The sequence below is a fragment of the Ranitomeya variabilis genome, chromosome 3, assembly GCF_051348905.1.
Source record: "Ranitomeya variabilis isolate aRanVar5 chromosome 3, aRanVar5.hap1, whole genome shotgun sequence".
Lineage (NCBI taxonomy): Eukaryota > Metazoa > Chordata > Amphibia > Anura > Dendrobatidae > Ranitomeya > Ranitomeya variabilis.
Window position 1 is genome coordinate 774,735,545 of NC_135234.1, and position 24,016 is coordinate 774,759,560.

At 46.5% G+C, this 24,016-nt stretch overlaps 1 protein-coding gene and 1 long non-coding RNA gene across 9 annotated transcripts in view; one reads left to right on the top strand and one right to left on the bottom strand.

Annotated features, from left to right (window-relative positions):
- Positions 1 to 8,147, top strand: part of LOC143817444 (uncharacterized) — a 31,855-nt gene extending 23,708 nt beyond the window's left edge. Inside the window, exon 3 of the long non-coding RNA XR_013224149.1 lies at positions 7,921 to 8,147. This is a non-coding gene — a long non-coding RNA (uncharacterized LOC143817444). The remainder of the gene's footprint in view (positions 1 to 7,920) is intronic.
- ARAP1 (ArfGAP with RhoGAP domain, ankyrin repeat and PH domain 1) overlaps positions 1 to 24,016 on the bottom strand; it is a 209,480-nt gene that overhangs the window by 110,308 nt on the left and 75,156 nt on the right. For all 8 annotated transcript variants that reach the window (XM_077298858.1, XM_077298856.1, XM_077298857.1 and 5 more), the window contains 3 exons: positions 22,783 to 22,922; positions 22,002 to 22,063; positions 19,735 to 19,847 (listed from right to left, as the gene is read on the bottom strand). In XM_077298858.1, the coding sequence (XP_077154973.1) occupies positions 19,735 to 19,847; positions 22,002 to 22,063; positions 22,783 to 22,922 (315 nt within the window). The remainder of the gene's footprint in view (positions 1 to 19,734; positions 19,848 to 22,001; positions 22,064 to 22,782; positions 22,923 to 24,016) is intronic.

Consider the following 24,016-nt stretch of genomic DNA (forward strand, 5'->3'; position numbering starts at 1 on the left):
TTCCCCTTCCCCATGACAGCACCTATACATGAGAGGAAGAAATAGAAGAAGTCTCCTAGGGTGAGACAATAGCTGATGAGACTTTCCTCCCAAAGGCAAGACTTGAAAGCCCCAGGTTCAATCTATAGTGGCGAAAGAAGGTAGAGGGTGAAGACCATACTGACGCATTACAAATTTGCTCTATCGACGCATTTGCCCTTTCCGCCCAGGTTGTGGCGATTGTTGTGAATTAGACTTTTTTGGCTCCCTCTTGTGGTCACTAGTGATATGACTCTGGGATTGTCTTTCCCTAGTTTGGCACCCACCTGGGTCGTTAGTCCAGGGATGTTGCTATATAAACTTCCTGAATTCTCAGTCTGGTGCCTGGCATCGTTGTAATCAGTTCCTTTCTGTTTGCTCCTGTCTGCTGGTCGTGGTTCTTGCAAAATTAAGCTAAGTCCTGCTTCCTTGTTTTTTGGTTATTTGCATTTCTCTTATTTATTTGTCCAGCTTGTACTAAATGTGATTCCTGATTTTGCTGGAAGCTCTAGGGGGCTGGTATCCTCCCCCCGGGCCGTTAGACGGTTCGGGGGTTCTTGTATATCCATCGTTGAAATTTTGATAGGGTTTTTGCTGACCGTATAAGTCATCTTACTATATTCTGCTATTAGTCTGTGGGCCTCTCCTTGCTAAATATCTAGTTCATTCTTACGTTTGTCTTTTCTTCTTACCTCACCGTTATTATTTGTTGGGGGCTTGTATCCAACTTTTGGGGTCTTTTCTCTGGAGGCAAGAAAGGTCTATCTTTTCCCTTCTAGGGTTAGTTAGTTCTCCGGCTGGCGCGAGACGTCTAGAACCAACGTAGGCACGTTCCCCGGCTGCTGCTATTTGTGGTGCTAGGATTAGTTATACGGTCAGCCCAGTTACCACTGTCCTATGAGCTGGTTTTTTGTGTTTGCAGACTTGGTAATTACTTCTGAGACCCTCTGCCATTGGGGTCATAACAGTATGCCAGGCCAAAGTTGAATGATTAATGCAATGTGGTAGAATTCAGACTAGAAATGAACGGAAAAATCATAGACGTCAGAATGGGTTGTGTTTTTACTGTGGTGATTCTACACATGTTATATCAGCATGCTCTAAACGCCTAACAAGGGTTGTTAGTCCTGTCGCCATTGGTAATTTGCAACCTAAATTTATTTTGTCTGTGACTTTAATTTGCTCATTGTCTTCTTACCCTGTTATGGCGTTTGTGGATTCAGGTGCTGCCCTGAGTCTTATGGATCTGTCATTTGCCAAGCGCTGCGGTTTTGTTCTTGAGCCGTTGGTAAATCCTATTCCTCTTAGAGGTATTGATGCTACGCCATTGGCGGAAAATAAACCGCAGTTTTGGACACAGGTAACCATGTGCATGACTCCTGAACATCGGGAGGTGATTCGTTTTCTTGTGCTGCATAAAATGCATGATTTGGTCGTTTTGGGTCTGCCATGGTTACAGACCCATAATCCAGTCTTGGATTGGAAGGCAATGTCTGTGTCAAGTTGGGGCTGTCAGGGAATTCATGGTGATTCCCCGCCGGTGTCTATTGCTTCCTCTACTCCTTCGGAAGTTCCTGAGTATTTGTCTGATTATCAGGATGTGTTCAGCGAGTCCAGGTCCAGTGTTCTGCCTCCTCATAGGGACTGTGACTGCGCTATAGATTTGATTCCAGGTAGTAAATTTCCTAAGGGAAGATTATTTAATCTGTCTGTACCTGAACATACCGCAATGCGTTCGTATATCAAGGAATCTCTGGAGAAGGGGCATATCCGTCCATCCTCTTCCCCTCTTGGTGCGGGATTCTTTTTTTGTGGCCAAGAAGGACGGATCTTTGAGACCTTGTATTGACTATCGGCTTCTGAATAAAATCACTGTTAAATTTCAGTATCCTTTGCCTCTGTTGTCGGACTTGTCTGCCCGGATTAAAGGTGCCAAGTGGTTCACCAAGATAGATCTTCGTGGTGCGTACAACCTTGTGCGCATTAAGCAAGGAGATGAATGGAAAACTGCATTTAATACGCCCGAAGGTCATTTTGAGTACTTGGTGATGCCTTTTGGGCTCTCTAATGCTCCTTCAGTGTTTCAGTCCTTTATGCATGATATTTTCCGGAAGTATCTGGATAAATTTATGATTGTTTATCTGGATGATATTCTGTTTTTTTCTGATGATTGGGACTCGCATGTAGAGCAGGTCAGGATGGTGTTTCAGATTTTGCGTGATAATGCTTTGTTTGTTGAGGGCTCAAAGTGTCTCTTTGGAGTACAGAAGGTTCCCTTTTTGGGTTTTATTTTCTCCCCTTCTGCGGTGGAGATGGACCCAGTCAAGGTCCGAGCTATTCATGATTGGACTCAACCCACTTCAGTTAAGAGTCTTCAGAAGTTCTTGGGTTTTGCTAACTTCTACCGTCGTTTTATCGCTAATTTTTCTGGCGTTGTTAAACCTTTGACGGATATGACCAAGAAAGGTTCTGATGTGGCTAACTGGGCTCCTGCAGCCGTGGAAGCTTTCCAAGAGTTGAAGCGCCGGTTTACTTCGGCGCCTGTTTTGTGCCAGCCTGATGTCTCACTTCCCTTTCAGGTTGAAGTGGATGCTTCTGAGATTGGGGCAGGGGCCGTTTTGTCGCAGAGAGGCCCTGGTTGCTCTGTAATGAGACCATGTGCTTTTTTCTCTAGGAAGTTTTCGCCTGCTGAGCGGAATTATGATGTTGGCAATCGGGAGTTGCTGGCCATGAAGTGGGCATTTGAGGAGTGGCGTCATTGGCTCGAGGGTGCTAAGCATCGTGTGGTGGTCTTGACTGATCACAAAAATCTGATGTATCTCGAGTCTGCTAAACGCCTGAATCCTAGACAGGCCCGTTGGTCATTGTTTTTCTCCCGTTTTGACTTTGTGGTCTCGTATTTACCAGGTTCAAAGAATGTGAAGGCTGATGCTCTTTCAAGGAGCTTTGTGCCTGACTCTCCTGGAGTCGCTGAACCAGTTGGTATTCTTAAAGAGGGAGTAATCTTGTCAGCCATTTCTCCGGATTTGCGACGTGTGTTGCAGAGATTTCAGGCTGGTAGACCTGACTCTTGTCCACCTGACAGACTGTTTGTTCCTGATAAGTGGACCAGCAGAGTCATTTCCGAGGTTCATTCCTCGGTGTTGGCAGGGCATCCGGGAATTTTTGGCACCAGAGATTTGGTGGCTAGGTCCTTTTGGTGGCCTTCTTTGTCACGGGATGTGCGGTCATTTGTGCAGTCCTGTGGGACTTGTGCTCGAGCTAAGCCTTGCTGTTCTCGTGCCAGCGGGTTGCTCTTGCCCTTGCCTGTCCCAAAGAGGCCTTGGACACACATTTCCATGGATTTCATTTCAGATCTTCCGGTGTCTCAGGGCATGTCTGTCATCTGGGTGGTATGTGATCACTTTTCCAAGATGGTCCATTTGGTATCTTTGCCTAAGCTGCCTTCCTCTTCCGATCTGGTTCCTTTGTTCTTTCAGAATGTGGTTCGTTTACACGGCATTCCTGAGAATATCGTGTCTGACAGAGGATCCCAGTTTGTGTCCAGGTTCTGGCGATCCTTCTGTGCTAAGATGGGCATTGATTTGTCGTTTTCGTCTGCCTTTCATCCTCAGACTAATGGACAAACGGAGCGAACTAATCAGACTCTGGAGGCTTATTTGAGGTGTTTTGTTTCTGCAGATCAGGATGATTGGGTGACCTTCTTGCCGTTGGCTGAGTTTGCCCTTAATAATCGGGCTAGTTCCGCTACTTTGGTTTCGCCATTTTTCTGCAACTCTGGTTTCCATCCTCGTTTTTCCTCGGGACATGTGGAGCTTTCTGACTGTCCTGGGGTAGATTCTGTGGTGGATAGGTTGCAGCAGATTTGGAATCATGTGGTGGACAACTTAAAGTTGTCACAGGAGAAGGCTCAGCGCTTTGCCAACCGCCGCCGCGGTGTGGGTCCCCGACTTCATGTTGGGGATTTGGTATGGCTGTCTTCTCGATTTGTTCCTATGAAGGTCTCCTCTCCTAAATTTAGGCCTCGCTTCATCGGTCCTTACAAGATATTGGAAATCCTTAATCCCGTGTCCTTTCGCTTGGATCTTCCTGTGTCGTTTGCCATTCACAACGTGTTCCATAGGTCTTTGTTGCGGCGGTACGTTGTACCTGTGGTTCCTTCTGTTGAGCCTCCTGCTCCGGTGTTGGTTGAGGGCGAGTTGGAGTACGTGGTGGAGAAGATCTTGGATTCTCGTCTCTCCAGGCGGAGGCTTCAGTATCTGGTCAAGTGGAAGGGCTATGGTCAGGAGGATAATTCCTGGGTGGTTGCCTCTGATGTGCATGCGGCCGATTTAGTTCGTGCCTTTCACGCTGCTCATCCTGATCACCCTGGTGGTCTTGGTGAGGGTTCGGTGACCCCTCCTTAAAGGGGGGGTACTGTTGTGAATTAGACTTTTTTGGCTCCCTCTTGTGGTCACTAGTGATATGACTCTGGGATTGTCTTTCCCTAGTTTGGCACCCACCTGGGTCGTTAGTCCAGGGATGTTGCTATATAAACTTCCTGAATTCTCAGTCTGGTGCCTGGCATCGTTGTAATCAGTTCCTTTCTGTTTGCTCCTGTCTGCTGGTCGTGGTTCTTGCAAAATTAAGCTAAGTCCTGCTTCCTTGTTTTTTGGTTATTTGCATTTCTCTTATTTATTTGTCCAGCTTGTACTAAATGTGATTCCTGATTTTGCTGGAAGCTCTAGGGGGCTGGTATCCTCCCCCCGGGCCGTTAGACGGTTCGGGGGTTCTTGTATATCCATCGTGGAAATTTTGATAGGGTTTTTGCTGACCGTATAAGTCATCTTACTATATTCTGCTATTAGTCTGTGGGCCTCTCCTTGCTAAATATCTAGTTCATTCTTACGTTTGTCTTTTCTTCTTACCTCACCATTATTATTTGTTGGGGGCTTGTATCCAACTTTTGGGGTCTTTTCTCTGGAGGCAAGAAAGGTCTATCTTTTCCTTTCTAGGGTTAGTTAGTTCTCCGGCTGGCGCGAGACGTCTAGAACCAACGTAGGCACGTTCCCCGGCTGCTGCTATTTGTGGTGCTAGGATTAGTTATACGGTCAGCCCAGTTACCACTGTCCTATGAGCTGGTTTTTTGTGTTTGCAGACTTGGTAATTACTTCTGAGACCCTCTGCCATTGGGGTCATAACAGGCGATAGCTCTTGTGGAGTGTGCCGTCACCCCTAGTGGAGGGCATTGACCTGAAGAGGAGTAGGAGAGTGCAATAGCCATGCGGAGCCACCGGGCAATAGTACATTTTGTGGCCTTCTTTTCCCTGTTTACTCCCTGAAATGAGACAAAAAGGGCTGAAGACTGTCGCCATGGTTTTGTCACTTCTAGGTATTGGATTAGGCAACGTCTGACATCAAGGCAATGAAAGGTTTGTTCTCCCTGGGATTTTGGGTTGGCACAAAATGAGGGTAAAACTATCTCCTGGTCCCTATGGAACTTTGAATTGACCTTTGGTAAGAAGGCCGGGTCAGTTTTGATCATTACTCTGTCCTCCCGAATTGTAGTGTATGGAGGATCAATAGAGATCGCCTGGATCTCACTAATGCGTCGGCTGATGTCAGTGCAACCAGGAGAACCGTTTTTAGGGTTAGAGTTTTTTCTGAGATGGAGTTAAGAGGCTGAAAAGGAGGCGAGGTTAAGGCCTGGAGCACTAAATTTAGATCCCAGGGAGCTACCTTTGGCCGAGGTTTAATGGTCTGGCTGTGAAGGAGGCTCGGATGAACCTGTAGACCCAGGGGTGATCAGCCAATTTTTGATCAAATAAGGCGCCAAAGCTTGCACCTTTAGGGTGCTGGTAGATAAACCCCGTTCCAACCCTTTTTGGAGGAACTCCAAGACTTTCCTTATTGGGACTTTCTGAGTGGTACTTGACAGGCATCGTCCTGAAATCTCAAGAAATTTTTCCCAGATTTTCTGATATTTATCGGATGTAATTTCTTTCCTGCTGGATAGAGTAGTAATTAACGGAGCTGAAAATCCCTTTTCTAGCAGAAGCCCCCTCTCCAGTTCCAGGCAGTGAGATGTAGGCTGTGTACTTGAGGATGGGATACTGGACCCTGGTGTAGTAGATTCGGCACATCTGGAAGGATCCATGGGTCCGATATGGACATACGCCTGAGCCAGGCCCTCTTCGGCCAGAAGGATGCGATCAGTATTATTCGTGTCCCGTCCTCTCGGATTTTTTTCAACACTGTTGGTATTAGCGGAATCAGGGACAATGCGTAGGCAAGTTGGAACTTCCATTGGTGCAACAGCACATCCACTCCTTCTGGGTTCTCTCCTGGGTTCAGGGAATAGAACCTTTCTACCTTCCGGTTTTGTTTTGTGGCAAAGAGATCTACCTGTGGAATACCCCAACTGGCGCAGATTTCCCCAAATATTTCTTGATTTAGGGACCATTCGTTCTGGTGTAGCACGTGCCTGCTTAAGAAGTCTGCAACAAGGTTGTCTGTCCCTTTTAGGTGTGTGCTTGTCAAGGATAAAAGGTGAATTTCTGCCCAAGAAACCAGTCCTTTGTCTTCCTCTAACAGAGACCTCGACCTTGTTCCCCCTTGTCGATTTATGTAAGAGACTGCTGTGCTGTTGTCGGATAGGGCCACTAGGTGCTTTCCTTTGATAGTCCCTTCTATTTGTAGAACCGCTTGCCTTACTGCTGTTAGTTCCTTTAGGTTGAAGGATGCCGACTCCATTTGAGGATCCCATCTGCCTTGCAGAATCTGATCTTTCAAGTGGGCCCCCAGCCGAGAGGGCTCGCATCCATGGTTAGCACCACCGGGATTGGGGATCGACCATGGCACCCCCTTTTTTAAATTCTCTAATTTTAGCCACCAATTTAAAGAGTCCTGAACTTGTGGCCATAGGGCGATTTTCCAATTTAAATTGTAGGGGTCCTTTGCCTGTTCGGTCAGGATTTGCCACTGTAACTCTCTTGAATGCAGTTGAGCCCACCGAACCGCCGGAATTGTGGCTGTCAACATCCCTAGAAGGGACATGGCTTCGTTTTATTTTTTGCTTTATGGCTTCGATTTTCCTGTCCGGAAGGACACACACTTGTTTGATTGAGTCCTGCTGAATTCCTGTATCTGGACTGGAATCATTTTTGATTTTTTTAAATTTATTAACCATCCTAGTTTGGACAGAAGGTTCCGTAGTTTTGTGACTGCCTCTATGCAGTCTTCCTGGCTGTCTGCCATAAGGAGAAAATCGTCTGGATAGGGTACTAATAAGATGTTTTCCTTCCTTACCAACGATGCCATCTCTGAGATAATTTTTGTAAAAACTCGGGGGGCTACCGATACCCCGAAAGGGAGACACTGGTACTGTAGAGGAGTGGGAATTTGATTTATTTCTACTACCAACCTTAAAAAATGTTGATGTTCTACACAAATGGGAACATGATAGTATCTGTGAAGTCTATTACCGCCATGTAACAGCCTGGATAGAGCAGTTTTACTGTAGTTTTTAACGTCTCCATTTTGAATTTTTCTACTCGGATATATTGATTTAGGGATTTTAAATTGAAGATCGTTCTTAGTGACCCATCTGGTTTTGGCGTGAGGAATAGGGTACCGTAAAACCCTTTCCCTATCTCTGGTGCAGGTACTTTTAGAAGGACTTGTTTTTCCATGAGGAGATGAACTTCCCTTTCCAATGTTACCTTTTTACTCGATGAGGGAGGTGAAGTTCAGCATTAGGCCTTCGGATAATAGGGTGATTACCCATTGAGAGACTTGGAACTTTTCCCACTGATGGGAACCGAAGCCTTCCCCCCACTCGGATGTCGGCGTCATTGTTGTTTGGGGTCTGGTTTTTGAGGGGGTTTATTAAAGAGATATCCTCTTTCTCTTCTCTCATTCCAGGGCTTCCCTCGTGTGGACTTATCCCCTGGCCGACCCCGGCCTGCTTTTCCAGAACCCTGAAAGGAACGCCGGGTATCATTCCAGCGGCGTCTTGAGAAGGGGGGAGGAGGGAAGTGTTTTTTCTTATCTGCTGCTTTTTCTAGAATTTCATCTAGTGCTTTACCAAATAAATATTCCCCTTCACAAGGGACTGCATGCAGTTTGACTTTTGACTGAAAGTCAGCAGACCAATTATTTAACCACAATGCTCTTCTACCAGAATTGGAGAGGGCACATGCACGGGCGGAAAACCGTACCGAGTCAATGGCGGCATCCGCCAGGAAACCTGCCGCATTTTGTAGTGAGGGTATTACTTCTAAGAGTCTGTCTCTTGGACATGTGTCTCTTATGTGGTCGCTCAGTTCCTCTAACCATTTTATCATGGCCCGAGCCGTACAAGTGGCGGCCACCCCTGGTTTAAATGCCCATGTCGATGCGTCCCATGCTGATTTTAAGAAGGCGTCCGCCTTATTTTAACCCTCCCATGTCCTCGAAGGGAAGTGCTATGCCTTTTGAGGTACTCGGAATTGCGGAGTCAAGTTTAGGCGCTTTTTCCCCATTTGTCACAAATTTCATCATCAAATGGATATTTTCACTTAAGGGCCTGAGGGACTGACATGTTTTTATTTAGGTTTTTTCCACTCTCTTTTAATTAGATTTAATACAGTCTCGTGGAAAGGAAAAACTCTCAGTTTTTTCCCTCTAGATTATGGAACATAGTCTTGGGTTGTTTTATGTTCTTTTGGTGTTTCGACCCCCAAAGTGGATCTAACTAGTTTTAGTAGTTCCCCACGTCATCAGATAACACATACGGCCGACCACACTCTTCGTCTGAAGAGTCCAAATCTGAGTCATCACCGGGTGGTAATTCCCCCGGTTCGCCTTCTGATTCCACGTCAGCGGTTCGGGCAGGTCTAGGGGGTGGATCTTCAGAGCCATGTAACCCATGCTGCTTCATCTGTGATTTTACCTTCATCCCTAACAATCGCTTTTATGTTTTGGAGCAATGATGAGGATTCCTCGGCCACGATTTTATCTATCATAGCCGGTAAATCCGCTTCTCAGGAGTTCTAGGGAGAGCTTTATAACAGAGTGCACACACTTAGGGTATGTGCACACCATGCAGATTTAGTGCAGATTTAGTGCAGAATTGTAGCAGATTTTTCTGCAGCAGAAACGCTGCAGAACTGCACTGTGATTTACAGTGCAATGTGAAAAAAAAAGCTGTGCACATGGTGCAGAAAAATCTGCGCAGAAATGCTGCAGATTTCAAAGAAGTGCATGTCACTTCTTTTGTGCAGTTCTGCAGCGTTTCTGCACCCCTCCATTATAGAAATAAAATCTGCACAAAAAAGGCACCTGCGGATTCTGCCAGGAGATGCAGATTTAGTGCAGAAAATTCTGCACCACATTTCCTACGTGTGCACACAGCCTTACTGACGTGTTTTGCCATACAAAGGCACTCACCCACCAGAACCTCGGTGCCACGGGAATCTGTGGGATGTCCACCAGAACCGGCGATTCCGCAGTTGGGTCCGCCATTGCCAGAGAAGCTAATGCCACCGTTACTTGCGCTGTGCTTCCTTAAACATTATAGGGTAAGAGCGGTGTGAGCGTCCCTGAACATTCTCCCTCTGGGAGTGTCAGCACACCGCTCCCCCCGACGTGCGACGTCACTTCTGGTCTGAACCGGAAGTCGTCCCATTCACCTCGGCGCCAGTTTAGTGATGGGCTCTCCCGCTACCCCGGCCTCCGGCCAGGAGCGGACGCCGGGGAGACCGCAGCGGGACGGACGCCATCCACAGCCATGCGCCCGTGAGTAATGCCGCACATCGCTCCCATCAGCTGTCCCCGCCGCGGACCTCGGTCTGCAGACCGGCACGGCCCGAGAGAGATCCCTCCGGCATCGCAGGCTCCCCGCAGGAACAGGAAACCAAACTGAGGAGAGAGGGGCCGCCCCCATCTGTTATCTCCTCTGCAGGTTTCCTGTTCCTGGGGGCTGGGACCATCTCTCCTGTATAGGTGCTGTCATGGGGAAGGGAAAAACAAAGCCTAAGTACCAAGTAAATAAAATTTACAAAAATCTTTTATTAATCATAATTTTTGACAAAAAACTCAAAAAAACATACAAAATGCCACATTTAGAGGCTGCAAGAAAACCAAAAAACAGTCTAGGGAGCCCTGTAAGATTCATCCTAAACTCAGTACTTAGGCTTCGCTTTCTCATTGATATTATTTACCTTTTTTGGAGTAAAATATAAAATTACTAGCTTTGTCTCTCCTTGCTCTATAACGTACTGTCACGTCCTCTGAAGTTAATTACACTACTAATCTGGGTTGGCTCCGGACCCGTTAATAATTAAGAAATCGGAGCTGGTGGCAGCGGAGTTGTCCTGTGCGTGTGGGAGGCTTTGTAGCGACAGCGGCATTGATATAATTATTGTTTCCGCCTGAGTGGTAGTAGTTATATCGCCCTCGCTGCAGTGTGCCATTAGCCAGTACAAAGTAAGGCAGCCTTACTGGCAACTAATTATCCTAGGTGCAGTACCGAGACTGACCTGAGGGTAAGGGGCGCCAGAGAGCAGCAAGTTCCAAACTGGAACTGGGAAGTGGGATATAGATAAATCCCCTTCAGAAAGAACCAGGGGCAGCCAAACAACCCCGGTTCATGAAAAACTGGTGAGAGCGGCGAGATGATAAAGGTATCCTCCCCGGGAATCGTGACAGAGACCCAGCAGAGGAAGGTACAAATGACTTAAGAAGGAACTTATGGAACACATTGGGGATCCGAAGCGACGGAGGAAGGCGTAAGCGAAAAGCAACTGGATTGACAACCTCAATGATCTCGTAAGGACCAATAAACCTGGGACCTAGCTTAGCAGAAGGAACTTTCAGACGAATGTTCTTGGTACACAACCACACTATCTCTTACCAGGAATATAGGTCCTACTGACCATCGCTTGTCAGCAAAATGTTTATGTTTGCCCTGAGCCTCCCCAATGTTCTTCTGGACCTCCCCCAATCATTGCACTGCCGTATCAGCCCCTGGACATCCTGAACCCAACCTGGAAAATTTGCCAAAATGGGGGTGAAAACCATAGTTACAAAAGAACAGAGAGGTGCCTGTGGACTGGTTAATCCGGTTGTTAAATGCAAACTCAGCCACTGGCAATGAAGAACACCAGTCATCCTGCTGAGACGTAGCAAGACACCGCAAAATCTGTTCAAGTGACTGATTGGTTCTCTCCATCGGACTGTTGGCCTCGGGATGGAAGGCAGAGGAGAAGGTCAAGTAAATACCCAATTTTTTACAAAATGTCCTCCAAAATTTGGACACAAATTGTACCTCTCTATCAGAAACCACACTCAAAGGCACGCCATGCAACCGCACAATGTGCTCAATAAACAACTTAGATAGTGTTATTGCATTAGGCAATCCTGCCAGAGGTACAAAATGCACCTGTTTACTGAATCTGTCAACCACTACCCAGATTACCATATTTCCATTGGAAGGAGGAGATCAGTGATAAAATCCATGAACAAATGAGTCCTAGGTCTATCTGGAATTGGCAATGGCACCAATTCCCCGGCAGGCCGGTTATGGGAGTTCTTAGCACGGGCACAGGTATCACAAGCAGACACAAACACAGTGATATCAGAGGACATGGAGGACCACTAAAACAGCCTAGCAGTGGCTTTCTGGGTGGCTGAGATCCCCGGGTTTCCACTGAGAGCAGAATCGTGGAACTCCCGGAGAACCCTCAACTGGTACTGAATCGGGACAAAGAGCTTGTTATCAGGCAAAGATGGAGGAGCAAGAGGCTGAACGTCCCGAATTTCACGCTCCAATTCAGAGGATACCCCCCGCAACAACCACCCCGTGCTGAAGAATGGACGAAGGAGGTTCAGGGGGGGGTGATATCGGATCAAAACTGCGAGATAAGGCATCAGCCTTGACATTCTTGGAACCAAGCCGAAAGGTGATAGAAAAATGAAAACGAGAAAATAAAAAAACGACCACCTTGCCAGCCTAGGAGTTAACTGCTTAGCAGACTCCATGTAAGACAGGCTCTTGTGGTCCGTAATCACCGTGATCCGATGAACCGCCCCCTCCAAAAAATGCCTCCATTCTTCAAAAGCCAATTTTATGGCCAATAACTCCCGGTTACCAACATCATAATTCCTCTCCGCAGAAGAAAACTTCCTGGAGAAAAAGGCACATGGTCTTAAATTGGTCAAAGTAGCGGGTCCCTGAGACAACACCACCACCACTCCCACCTCCGATGCGCCCACCTCTACAATGAACGGTTCAGATGGATCGGGCTAAACCAATACAGGAGCAGACATAAAACACATCTATAATGTAGTAAATGCTTCAACCGCCAAGGGTGACCAAACTTTGAGATCAGCCCCCTTGCGAGTGAGATCGGTGAGTGGCTTGACCACATGAGAAAACCCCTTAAAGAATTTTCGATAATAATTGGCGAAGCCCAGAAAACGCTGCAGACCCTTGAGGTCTATGGGTTGCACCCAATCAACAATGGCCTATACCTTTCCGGGATCCATCCGAAACCCATTGGCAGAAAGGATGATCGCCAGAAAGGAAAGCTCCTGGACACAAAACAAACATTTCTCGGGTTTAGCGAATAGAGAATTTCCCCATAACCTGTGAAGAACAGAAAGTACCGTATTTTCTGGTGTATAAGACGACTGGGCGTATAAGACGACCCCCAACTTTTCCATATAAAATATGGAATTTGGGATATGCCCGCTGTATAAGACTGGGGTCATCTTATACGCCCAGTCATCTTATACAGCGTGTGGTTCCCAGGGTCTGAAGGAGAGGAGACTCTCCTTCAGGCCCTGGGATCCATATTCATGTTAAAAATAAAGAATAAAAATAAAAAATATGTATATACTCACCCCTCTGAGAAGCCTGGCTCTCACCGGTGTAAGCGTCTGCCTCCGTTCCTAAGAATTGCAGCATGAAGGACCCTCGATGACGTCACGGTCAGGTGACTGGCCTGTGATTGGTCCGTGACCGCTCATGTGACCAGTCACCTGACCGTGACGTCATCAAAGGTCCTTCACGCTCGCAATTCTTAGGAACGGAGGCAGACGCTGACAGCGGTGAGAGCCAGGCTTCTCAGAGGGGTGAGTATATACATATTTTTTATTTTTATTCTTTATTTTTAACATGAATATGGATCCCAGGGCCTGAAGGAGAGTTTCCTCTCCTTCAGACCCTGGGAATCATCCAGGATCGCTCCCTGCACACGCCGTACCCGGCGTATAAGACGACCCCCGACTTTTGGGACAATTTTTAGGGGTTAAAAAGTCGTCTTGTACGCCGGAAAATACGGTACATGACCAATGTGGGATTCCTTGTCAGGAGAGAAAAAAGAATATCGTCCAGGTATACAACAATAAAGTGCCCGATAAAATCAGAAAAAACGAAAGAGAAAAAACATCATTCATGAAGTTCTGAAATACCGCGGGCGTGTTCGTGAGACTCAAGGGCATGACCAAATTTTCAAACAGACCCTCGGAGGTGAGAAATGCCGTTTTCCACTCATCCCCTTCCTGAATGCGGATAAGGTTATATGCTCCCCTGAGATCAAGTTTGGAAAACCACCTAGCCCCAGACAATTGGTTATAAAGATCTGGAATGAGTGGGAGAGGGTAGGTATTTCTCACTGTAATTTTATTTAGTTCTCGGAAATCGAGGCACGGGTGTAAACCACCATCTTTTGTCTTAAAGGGAACCTGTCACCCCGTTTTTTCGGTATGAGATAAAAATACTGTTAAATAGGGCCTGAGCTGTGCATTACAATAGTGTAGTTTGTGGACCCCGATTCCCCACCTATGCTGCCGAAATACGTTACCAAAGTAGTCGTTTTCGCCTGTCAATCAGGCTGGTCTGGTCAAAAGGGCGTGTTGTCTTCCCCCAGATTTTGCGTAGTTTTCCGTTGGTGGCGTAGTGGTGTGCGCATGCCCAAGGTCCCGAATCCTCTGCCAGGGGATTTAAAAGAGCGCGCTGTTCGTTATTTCATTGGTGATCGGTGGGCGCGGCCATCTTCCTTTGGCCGCGCGTGCGCAGAAGCGGCGCTCTGCTAGCCGCGGCGCTCTGCTGGCCGCGGCTTCAGGAAAATGGCTGCGGGATGCCGCGCGTGCGCAGATGGATATCGCGACGGCCATTTTCCTAAAGCCGCGGCCAGCAGAGCGCCGCTTCTGCGCACGTGCGGCCAAAGGAAGATGGCCGCGCCCACCGATCACCAATGAAATAGTGCACATCGCGCTCTTTTAAATCCCCTGGCAGAGGATTCGGGACCTTGGGCATGCGCACACCACTACGCCACCAACGGAAAACTACGCAAAATCTGGGGGAAGACAACACGCCCTTTTGACCAGACCAGCCTGATTGACAGGCGAAAACGACTACTTTGGTAACGTATTTCGGCAGCATAGGTGGGGAATCGGGGTCCACAAACTACACTATTGTAATGCTCAGCTCAGGCCCTATTTAACAGTATTTTTATCTCATACCGAAAAAACAGGGTGACAGGTTCCCTTTAACAAAAAAGAATCACGCGGCCACAGGCGAGACAGAACGACGGATGTGACCTTTGTGTAGACTAGTCTCTAGCCTAACTGTCCCTAACTTTAAACTTGGACACCAGACTAGAGTCAATGAAGTTCATGGAAGATCCACAGTCCACAAAAGCTGGAGTGGATATGTAACCACCTCCAAACACAGTTCCACCTCTAAAAAAACTTTTTGAAATTATGAAAATGGTACCTGAGAGTCTGGGTGACCTCCTCGACAATCACCCAGACTCGGAAGCTTGTTAATCGATGGACAAGAAGGGCAGTCCTTCTTCCAATGTCCCGAATCTCCACAATAAAAACATAATTTCTCTTTGGAGTTGGTGGCACCAACCTCTATGGTCTCTGTGAATGGCATCACCTCAGACTTAGCAGGCAATACAGGAATCTCTCGCTGGATAATTCCTCTTTCCTGTAACCTCCGGTCCATACGAATGGACTGGGTCATGGAATCCTTCAGGGAATTGGGTGGCGGGTGGAGGGCCAGCGCATCTTTGAGATGATCCGAAAGTCCTCTACTGAACTGGCATCTCAAAGCAGAGTCATCCCGAAACACCTCCGTGGACCACCGTCTAAACTCAGAACAATACCGTTCAGCAGTGAGTTTGCTCTGGGAGAGACCTATGATCATGTCCTCTGCCAACCTGACCCGGTCTCGTCCGTCATAAATCAGCCCTAAAGCCTCAAAGAACCTATCCACAGATATACGTTGAGGGGCAGTAGCAAGTAAAGAAAAAGCCCAGGTTAGAGGACCCTCCCGGAGTAAAGAAATAATTATCCCCACCATTTGACTCATCTCCTCTCCTGAGGATTTGGGTCTGAGGGAAAAATGTAGCTTACAACCCTCTCTGAATTTAACAAACTTCTTCTCTCCACAGAAAGTATCAGCGAGGCGGACTGTAGGTTCAGGAGAGTGTAAGGAAATATCAGTGGTATTATATTGCCCATCAGCTGATTTAGTCATGGAACCCTGAAAAGATTCAATAGTTTCCATAAGCTCCCGCTGGAGTTGATTGTGAGAGGAAACAAGAGCCCCATGTTCCACTGACAAATCCTGCATCACTGGGTCAGATTTGTCATATGACCCTCAAAAGTGTGCAGGGGATCCATAAGGAGCGAAGCAAAGAAAAAAATCTGTCAGTGGTCAGTTATAATGTCACGCTGCTGCAATGCAGATAGGTGCAAGCTCCACTAGATCGCTATAGAGAGGAAGGAGGGCTGCAGGCCTGTCATGCAGCAGCAAGGCTACGTCTAAGTGGCAGCAGGAAAGTAAAACAAGCTGGATAGATATAGTCAGTAGCGCAGTACCAAAGGAATAAACTAAACACACAGTCAGAGACAAGCCAAGAGGTCAGTAACAGTCAGGAGCGGATAAGTCAAAGACAGAACCAGGTCAGGATACAAGCCAAGTCAAAACCAGGCAGTCAACACGTAAAAGGGAAACAATGAGTCAAGACGGAGATAGGGGAAAACAGAGACACAAGTTCAGGCAGCTAACACAGCAGGACAAGTCAGGGTATGCCAGAGTCAGCTACACACGCCATAGGCAGAACTATAACTGACACAGCCTGCAGGATGCAACAGAGATAAATAGCAAAACCTGAAACCAGACTGAGGCGAAGAAAAGTTAACCCCTGACATGATCAGACCGGGAAAAGGGATAGACAGGACTCAAAACCTGGTCTGGATCATAACGATCTTCATCTCTTTGAAGAAGCTTACATATAGCGCTGTCTGTACCTATCTGTTGTCCAATAGACTATAGCCTACAAAATTGGACTTTTGGTATGTGGGAGTCTTTCTTGGACCTCTGTCATTTTCTCTCCTTATACGCTTATGTCTGTTTTTCTTGATTTTTTTTGGGAAATAATGGATTATTGATTTATCCAGTCTTTGTCATTACAGATTTGGATTTTCTATACACTGTGCGTATTGTTGACGCTGTGATAATAAGGATTACATTTCACTATAGTGTCCGGTATACAGTGGGGAAAAAAGTATTTAGTCAGTGACCAGTTGTGCAAGTTCTCCCACTTATAAAGATGAGAGAGGCCTGTAATTGACATCATAGGTCGACCACAACTATGAGAGTCACAATGAGAAAACAAATCCAGAAAATCACCTTGTCTGATTTGGAAGATTTATTTTGCAAATTATGGTGGAAAATAAGTATTTGGTCACCTAAAACCATGCAGGATTTCTGGCTCTCACAGACCTGTAACTTCTTCTTTAAGAGGCTCCTCTGTCCTCCACTCATTACCTGTAGTAATGGCTCCTGTGTGAACTTGTTATCAGTATAAAAGACACCTGTGCACAACCCATCACGGGACAAATGGATTATTATCTTCTCAGCAGACCGGTAAGGAATATTGTTGCTGTTGCTTATTATTTTAATTCTGTTACAGGAGACCATGGCTTTTGTGGACTGTGCGTTGACACGAGTATGGTTTACTTTAGCTTCATTAAAGGAGTCAGTCATTATTTCAATTAAAAGGACTTTATTCTGGGTGTGTGTTCATTTACAATATAACTATAGGATTAGTAATGGCTAGGTGACTTATAGATGCCTCTTCATTACTAATCCGTGGGCTTGATGTCACCAGACAATACAAAGGTGACATCAACCCCACAAATATGAACCCCACTGCCACCGCCGCAGGGCAGGTGAGAGGAGCCAGGCACAGCACCAGAATTTGGGCATCTAAAAGATGTACCATTTTTGTTGACTGCGGGCTGCTATTTTTAGACTGGGGGGGCAATATATGTGGCCCCTTACCAGCTTGAGAATACCAGTCCCCAGCTGTCAGCTTTAGCTTGGCTGGTTGTCAAAAACGGGGGGAGAGACACCACACAGTTTTTTTAATTATTTATTTCAATAATTAAAAAAATAGAGTGGGGACCCCTTTATTCTTAATAACAGCCTTGCTAACCTGACGACTGAGGGTTGAAGTCCGCAGCTGTCAGCTTTGCCTGGCTTGTTATCAAAAATACAGGGAAACACCACAATTGTTTTTTCAAATGATTTATTTATAGCGCAATTGATGGGTCAACTGATGCCACTTTTCCTGGTGTCTGCCTTAATTTGAGCTGTTTTGGCAACTTTTTGGCCCCCCAGAAGGTGTGGTCTTGCATCCCATTGAATTCAATATTATATAGACACCACTAGTGGGAGCTCAATACATACAGATTTATACAGCCATTACTAGGGGGAGCTCACTATATACAGATTTATACAGCCATTACTAGAGGGAACTCACTACATATAGATTTATACAGCCACCACTAGGCAAAGCTCACTACATACACATTTATACAGCTGCCACTAGGGGGAACACACTACATACAGATTCATACACCCACCACTAGGGGGAGCTCAATACATAGATTTATACAGTCACCACTAGTGAGATCTCACTACATACAGATCCATACAGCTGCCACTAGGGGGAGCTCAAGACATTCAGATTATTACAGCCTCCACTAGAGGATGCTCACTGCATACAGATTTATACAGTCACCACTAGGGAGATCAATACATACAGATTTATACAGCCACCACTAGGGGGAACACACTACATACAGATTTATACAGCCATTTCTAGGGGGAGCTCATTATATGCAGATTTATACAGTCTTTTCTAGAGGGAACTCACTACATACAGATTTATATAACCACCACTAGGCAAAGCTCTCTACATAAAGATTTATACAGTCACCACTAGGGGGAGCTCACTACATACAGATTCATACAGCTGCCACTAGGGGGAGCTCAAAACATTCAGATTTTTACAGCCTCTATCAGAGGATGCTCACTGCATACAGATTTATACAGTCGCCATTAGGGGGAGCTCACTACATACAGATTTATACAGTCACCACTAGGGAGAGATCACTATATACAGATTTATACAGTCACCACTAGGGGGAGCTCACTACATACAGATTTATACAGTCACCACTAGGGGGAGCTCACTACATACAGATTTATACAGTCACCACTAGGGGGAGCTCACTATATACAGATTTATACAGTCACCACTAGGGGGAGCTCACCGCATACAGATTTATACAGCTGCCACTAGGGGGAGCACACTACATACAGATTTATACAGTCACCACTAGGGGGAGCTCACCGCATACAGATTTATACAGCTGCCACTAGGGGGAGCACACTACATACAGATTCATACAGCTGCCACTAGGGGGAGCTCACTACATACAGATTCATACAGCTGCCACTAGGGGGAGCACACTACATACAGATTCATACAGCCATCACTAGGGGGAGCTCAAGACATTCAGATTTTTACAGCCTCTACTAGAGGATGCTCACTGCATACAGATTTATACAGTCATCATTAGGGGGAGCTCACTACATACAGATTTATACAGTCACCACTAGGAAGAGATCACTATATACAGATTTATACAGTCACCACTAGGGGGAGCTCACTGCATACAGAGTATTACAGTTTGCGTTGTGTACAGTGTGCATTCCTTAGGCTTCTTTCACACTTCAGTTGTTTGGCGTCAGTCTGCTCCGACATAGTGACGGATCCGTCACAATTATTGAGAAAACGGAAAACGGTTCTAATGGATCCGTTTTTTTGACGGATCCGTTACTTGGGGGTTGTCTGGGAAAAGTATGTACTTTTTGGAGCATGCGCAATTGAAAAAGCAGATTGGGGCGACGGATCCGCCAAATGACGGTCGCGACGGATCCGTTGCCCATAGGCGCCCATTCTATGGAATGGCAGACGCGACAGATCCGTTGCGAACCGCCATCTCGGCGCAGACAAAAAACTTTATAATGTCCGTCTATGTCTAGATGACGTCCGCCAAATTTCGACGGATCCGTCACATGGCGGATCGAACGGACGACCATCCGCCACCGTCGCTAATGCAAGTCTATGGGAAAATAGCGGATCCGCCAAAAAAAAAAAGGCGGATCCGCTATTTGATGAAAGCGGCGGATTCAAACTAACGCCAAACAACTGAAGTGTGAAAGAAGCCTTTAGTGGTGAATAAGTGCTAGAACAAAAGATATTATGTGTGAGGTTTCTGACACTGAACTCTGCGGTTTCCTAGAAAAAAGCCGCGATTATCTCATCACTGGCGATCATCTGCATTATCTGACCTCCTCGATGTGCAGGTGGAGGACACACTTACATGCTCTGAACATCGTCATATTCGGCTGAGCCGCTCTCCTTTTCGTCGTCTTCATCAGTCTCTGGACTTTTAACATTCAGGTGTCGGAAGCCGGTGAGAACAATCCCATCAATCTGTAAGAAGAAGATTCGGAGCGTGGTCACATCGCGTATAAGTCACAAAAACGAGAGAGCGCTTCATATTAAAGGGAGTGACTTCACGTATATTAGAACCCTACAGTAATATCATCCTTGAAAACTCTAAATGCCCCAAAATATATTTACACCCCAGGAACCCTAAATATAAATCAGACCCAATATTAACATCAGACACCCTAAATGTATACAGACCCCAGAACAGACCAATATAACACCATACCCCAATATTATCATCAGACTTCGAGTAGACACATATACATGGTCATGGACGAACGTGTTGGCACCCTTGAAATTGTTTCAGAAAATGAAGCATCTCTCCCCCAAAAAAATATTACACTTCCCCACGTTTTGTTATACTCCTGTTTGTTTCAATTGTGTCTATTGGAACAACACAAAAAAACCCAAAAACTGAAAAAAAGGCAAATTGGACAGAATTTCACAAAAACCCACAAATTGTCGGCACCTTCAGCTTAATATTTGGTTGCCCCTTTGGAATCAATAACTGAGATCAATCACTTCCTATTACTATCCACGAGCTTCTTCCTCCTCTCAGCCGGAATCTTGGACTCTTCTCACAATCTGCTCCCGATCTCATATTTCGCCGTCCCCCAACATCGATTGTGAGATCTCTCCACAGGTGATCAGTGGGGTTTACACCCGGACTTGTTGCTGACACTTCTGAACTCTCCAGAGCTTTGCTTCCATCGGTTTCTGGGGGCTTCTTGGTATGTTTAGGGTCATTGTCCTCCTGGAAGCCCCTGACTTAGGATACAAGCCCAGCTTTCCGACACTGGACACTACATTGTGACCCATTATATCCTCTGGTAATCTTCAGATTTCATGATGTCTTGTACACAATCAGGGCCTCTTTAGTGCCACAGGCAGCAAAACAGCCCCAAACAAAATGTGACCCTCCACCATATGTGACTGTAGGTATGGAGTTCTTTTCTTTGTAGGCCTCATTGCATCTTTGGTAAACAGTAGAATGATGTGTGTTACCAAAAAGCTTTACCTTGGTCTCATCTGTCCACAAGACTCTTTCCCAGAAGAATTTTGGCTTACTGGGCTAGCTTTTTTAATGTCTCTGTGTCAGCAGTGGAATCCTCCTGGGTCTCCTACCATAGTGTTTCATTTCACTCACATGTGAATGGATAGTCCACACTGACACTGATGAGCCTGCAGAACAGCTTGAATTTCTTTGGACCTTGATTGGGGGGTACCCACCATCCGGACTATACTGCGGTACAACGTTTTATGAATTTTTCTCTGCCGTCCAGGGAGATTAGCTACAGTGCCATGGGTTGTAAACCTTTTTGTTTATGTTACACATCATGGCTAAAGGGAACATCAAGATCCCTGGAGATGGACTTGTAACCTTGAGATTGTTCATATTGTTCAACAATTTTGGTTCTCAAGACCACAGACAGTTGTCTTCTCTTTTTGTTCTCCATGCCTTAGTGTGGCACAGACAGACACACAATGCAAAGACTGAAACAACGTCTCCCCTTTTTATCTGGTTTAAGGTGATTTTCCTATTGCCCACATCTGTTACTTGCCTCAGGTGAGTCCGAACGAGCATCACATGTTTGAAACAAAGACGTTTACCTACAATTTTGTCAGGCCAATTTTGGGGGTTTTGAATGAAATTCTGTCCAATTTGCCTTTTTTTTCTCAGAATATTTTTTTGTGCTGTTCCAATACACACAAAGGAAATAAACCTGTGTGTAACAAAACATGAAACATTGCAATAATTTGTAGGGGAAATATGGAACAATTTCAAAAGAGCCAACACTTTCGGCCATGACTGTATCAACGTCAGACCCTTATATAAAGAAATCAGACCAGACCCCCTAAATACAGTGAAACCCCAGGCCAGACCCCTATATTACCATCAGACCCAGACAAGACCCCTATATTACAAATCGGAGCCCAGACCAAACCCCTAATTAACACCAGACCCAGGATTAAACTGCAATATTAACGCCAGTCTGTATATAACCCCCAAGCCAGCCCCTTCTGGTAGCTCCAGGCCCCCGTATTAATGTCAGGCTTTGTACCGGACCGTAGACCGCCCCTCCCGGCTCACAGCCTCGCTGTGTGAACTCTACATCAATCCCGGACGGCTCTTACATCTTGGCTCAGCTCATAGATGCATCCGGAGCTGCGATCTCGGATCTCCGACTTCTGAGGACCTGAAACAGAAGGAAAGACACAAGGAAAGTGAGAGCGAGATCCAGGAGCGAGCGGAGAATCATCCCAAGGGGGACTGCGACCGACACACGGGGGGCTTCAGACCCTCACCACTTCTAACACCTCTGCATCCTGCCACTGAACGGTTTACATCCCAAACCCCCACAGAGAACGGATACTGCTCACAGCTGAGCTTCTGTTACATTTGTATCTTCCTCCCTCACACAACCACTGCAGCTGCACAAGTGTTTCTCCTACATTATCTGATACATTGTATTAACACAGGAAAAATGTATCAGAGAAGCCTGGACACAACTGTAACAAAGCCACAGCTGTGAATTAGGCCCAGGATGGGAACAAGAGAGAAGCCAGTCCCTGACAGCAAGCAGAGAGGGGTCTGATGATCTGCCGGCCGGGCTCAACCTCCACTAAAACCCACAAACAACTGAAAAGGTAAAAAAAAAGCCCTAAAAAAAGTCCTAAAAGTTTTAGGCAACTACGAGTAGTGAAAAAATTTCACAAACTTTGACCCTACACCCCACGTTACTGAGCAGCGGCCCCCCGGGGTCAAAGGGTTAATTAATGTACAAAAGCCAAAAATCTACCCAGACAAGAGGCGCCGACACCGGCAGAACGTGACGGTATCCTGAGCTCGGATTGGTGAACACCCCGATGACATCACTGGTCCCCGAGCAGACCACCGGCGTGAGGAACAACTTACTGTCACGAGGAGGCGGGGCCGGCATAAGGGGCGGATCTCTAGGAAACACACGGGGGAGGGGCTTAGGGACCGAAAGGAACTGAACCACACGATCATCATCATCATCATCGAATCTGACATCATCCCACGCAGGAGACGAGCTGCAAAACAACAGGACAGAAGATCAGTGACATCACCAAGGCCTGCGACACGCATATGTAAGCTTACATGGGACTGCAAGTGACATCTACTGCATTATCTGTACTCAGAGTTATCACTGTGTTACCTGTGGTGTTACATAGGACTGCAGGTGACATCTACTACATTATCTGCACTCAGGGAGTTATCACTGTGTTATCTGTGCTGTTACATAGGACTGCAGGTGACATCTACTACATTATCTGTACTCAGAGTTATCACTGTGTTATCTGTGGTGTTACATAGGACTGCAGGTGACATCTACTACATTATCTGTACTCAGAGAGTTATCACTGTGTTATCTGTGGTGTTACATAGGACTGCAGGATGGATGATATGTTATTATTATTTATGTATATAGCACCACTGATTCCATGGTGCTGTACATGAGAAGGGGTTACATACAAGTTACAGATATCACTTACAGTAAACAAACTAACAATGACTGACTGATACAGAGGGGCGAGGATCCTGCCCTTGCGGGCTTACATTCTGCAGGATTATGGGGAAGGAGACAGTAGGTTGGGGGTTGCAGGAGCTCCGGTGTTGGTGAGGCGGTGGCTCCGGTGTTGGTGAGGCGGTAGCTCCGGTGTTGGTGAGGCGGTAGCTCCGGTGTTGGTGAGGCGGTAGCTCCGGTGTTGGTGAGGCGGTAGCTCCGGTGTTGGTGAGGCGGTAGCTCCGGTGTTGGTGAGGCGGTAGCTCCGGTGTTGGTGAGGCGGTAGCTCCGGTGTTGGTGAGGCGGTAGCTCCGGTGTTGGTGAGGCGGTGGCTTCGGTAGTGGTGAGGAGGCAGCAGGGTCAGTGCAGGCTGTAGGCTTTCCTGAAGAGATGGGTTTTCAGGTTCCGTCTGAAGGATCTGAATGTGGTTGATAGTCGGACGTGTTGGGGCAAAGAATTCCAGAGGATGGGGGATATTCGGGAGAAGTCTTGGAGGAGGTTGGGTGAGGAGCGAATAAGTGTGGAGGAGAGAAGGAGGTCTTGGGAGGACCGGAGATTACGTGAGGGAAGATATATGGAGATTAGTTCAGAGATATATGGAGGAGACAGGTTGTGGATGGC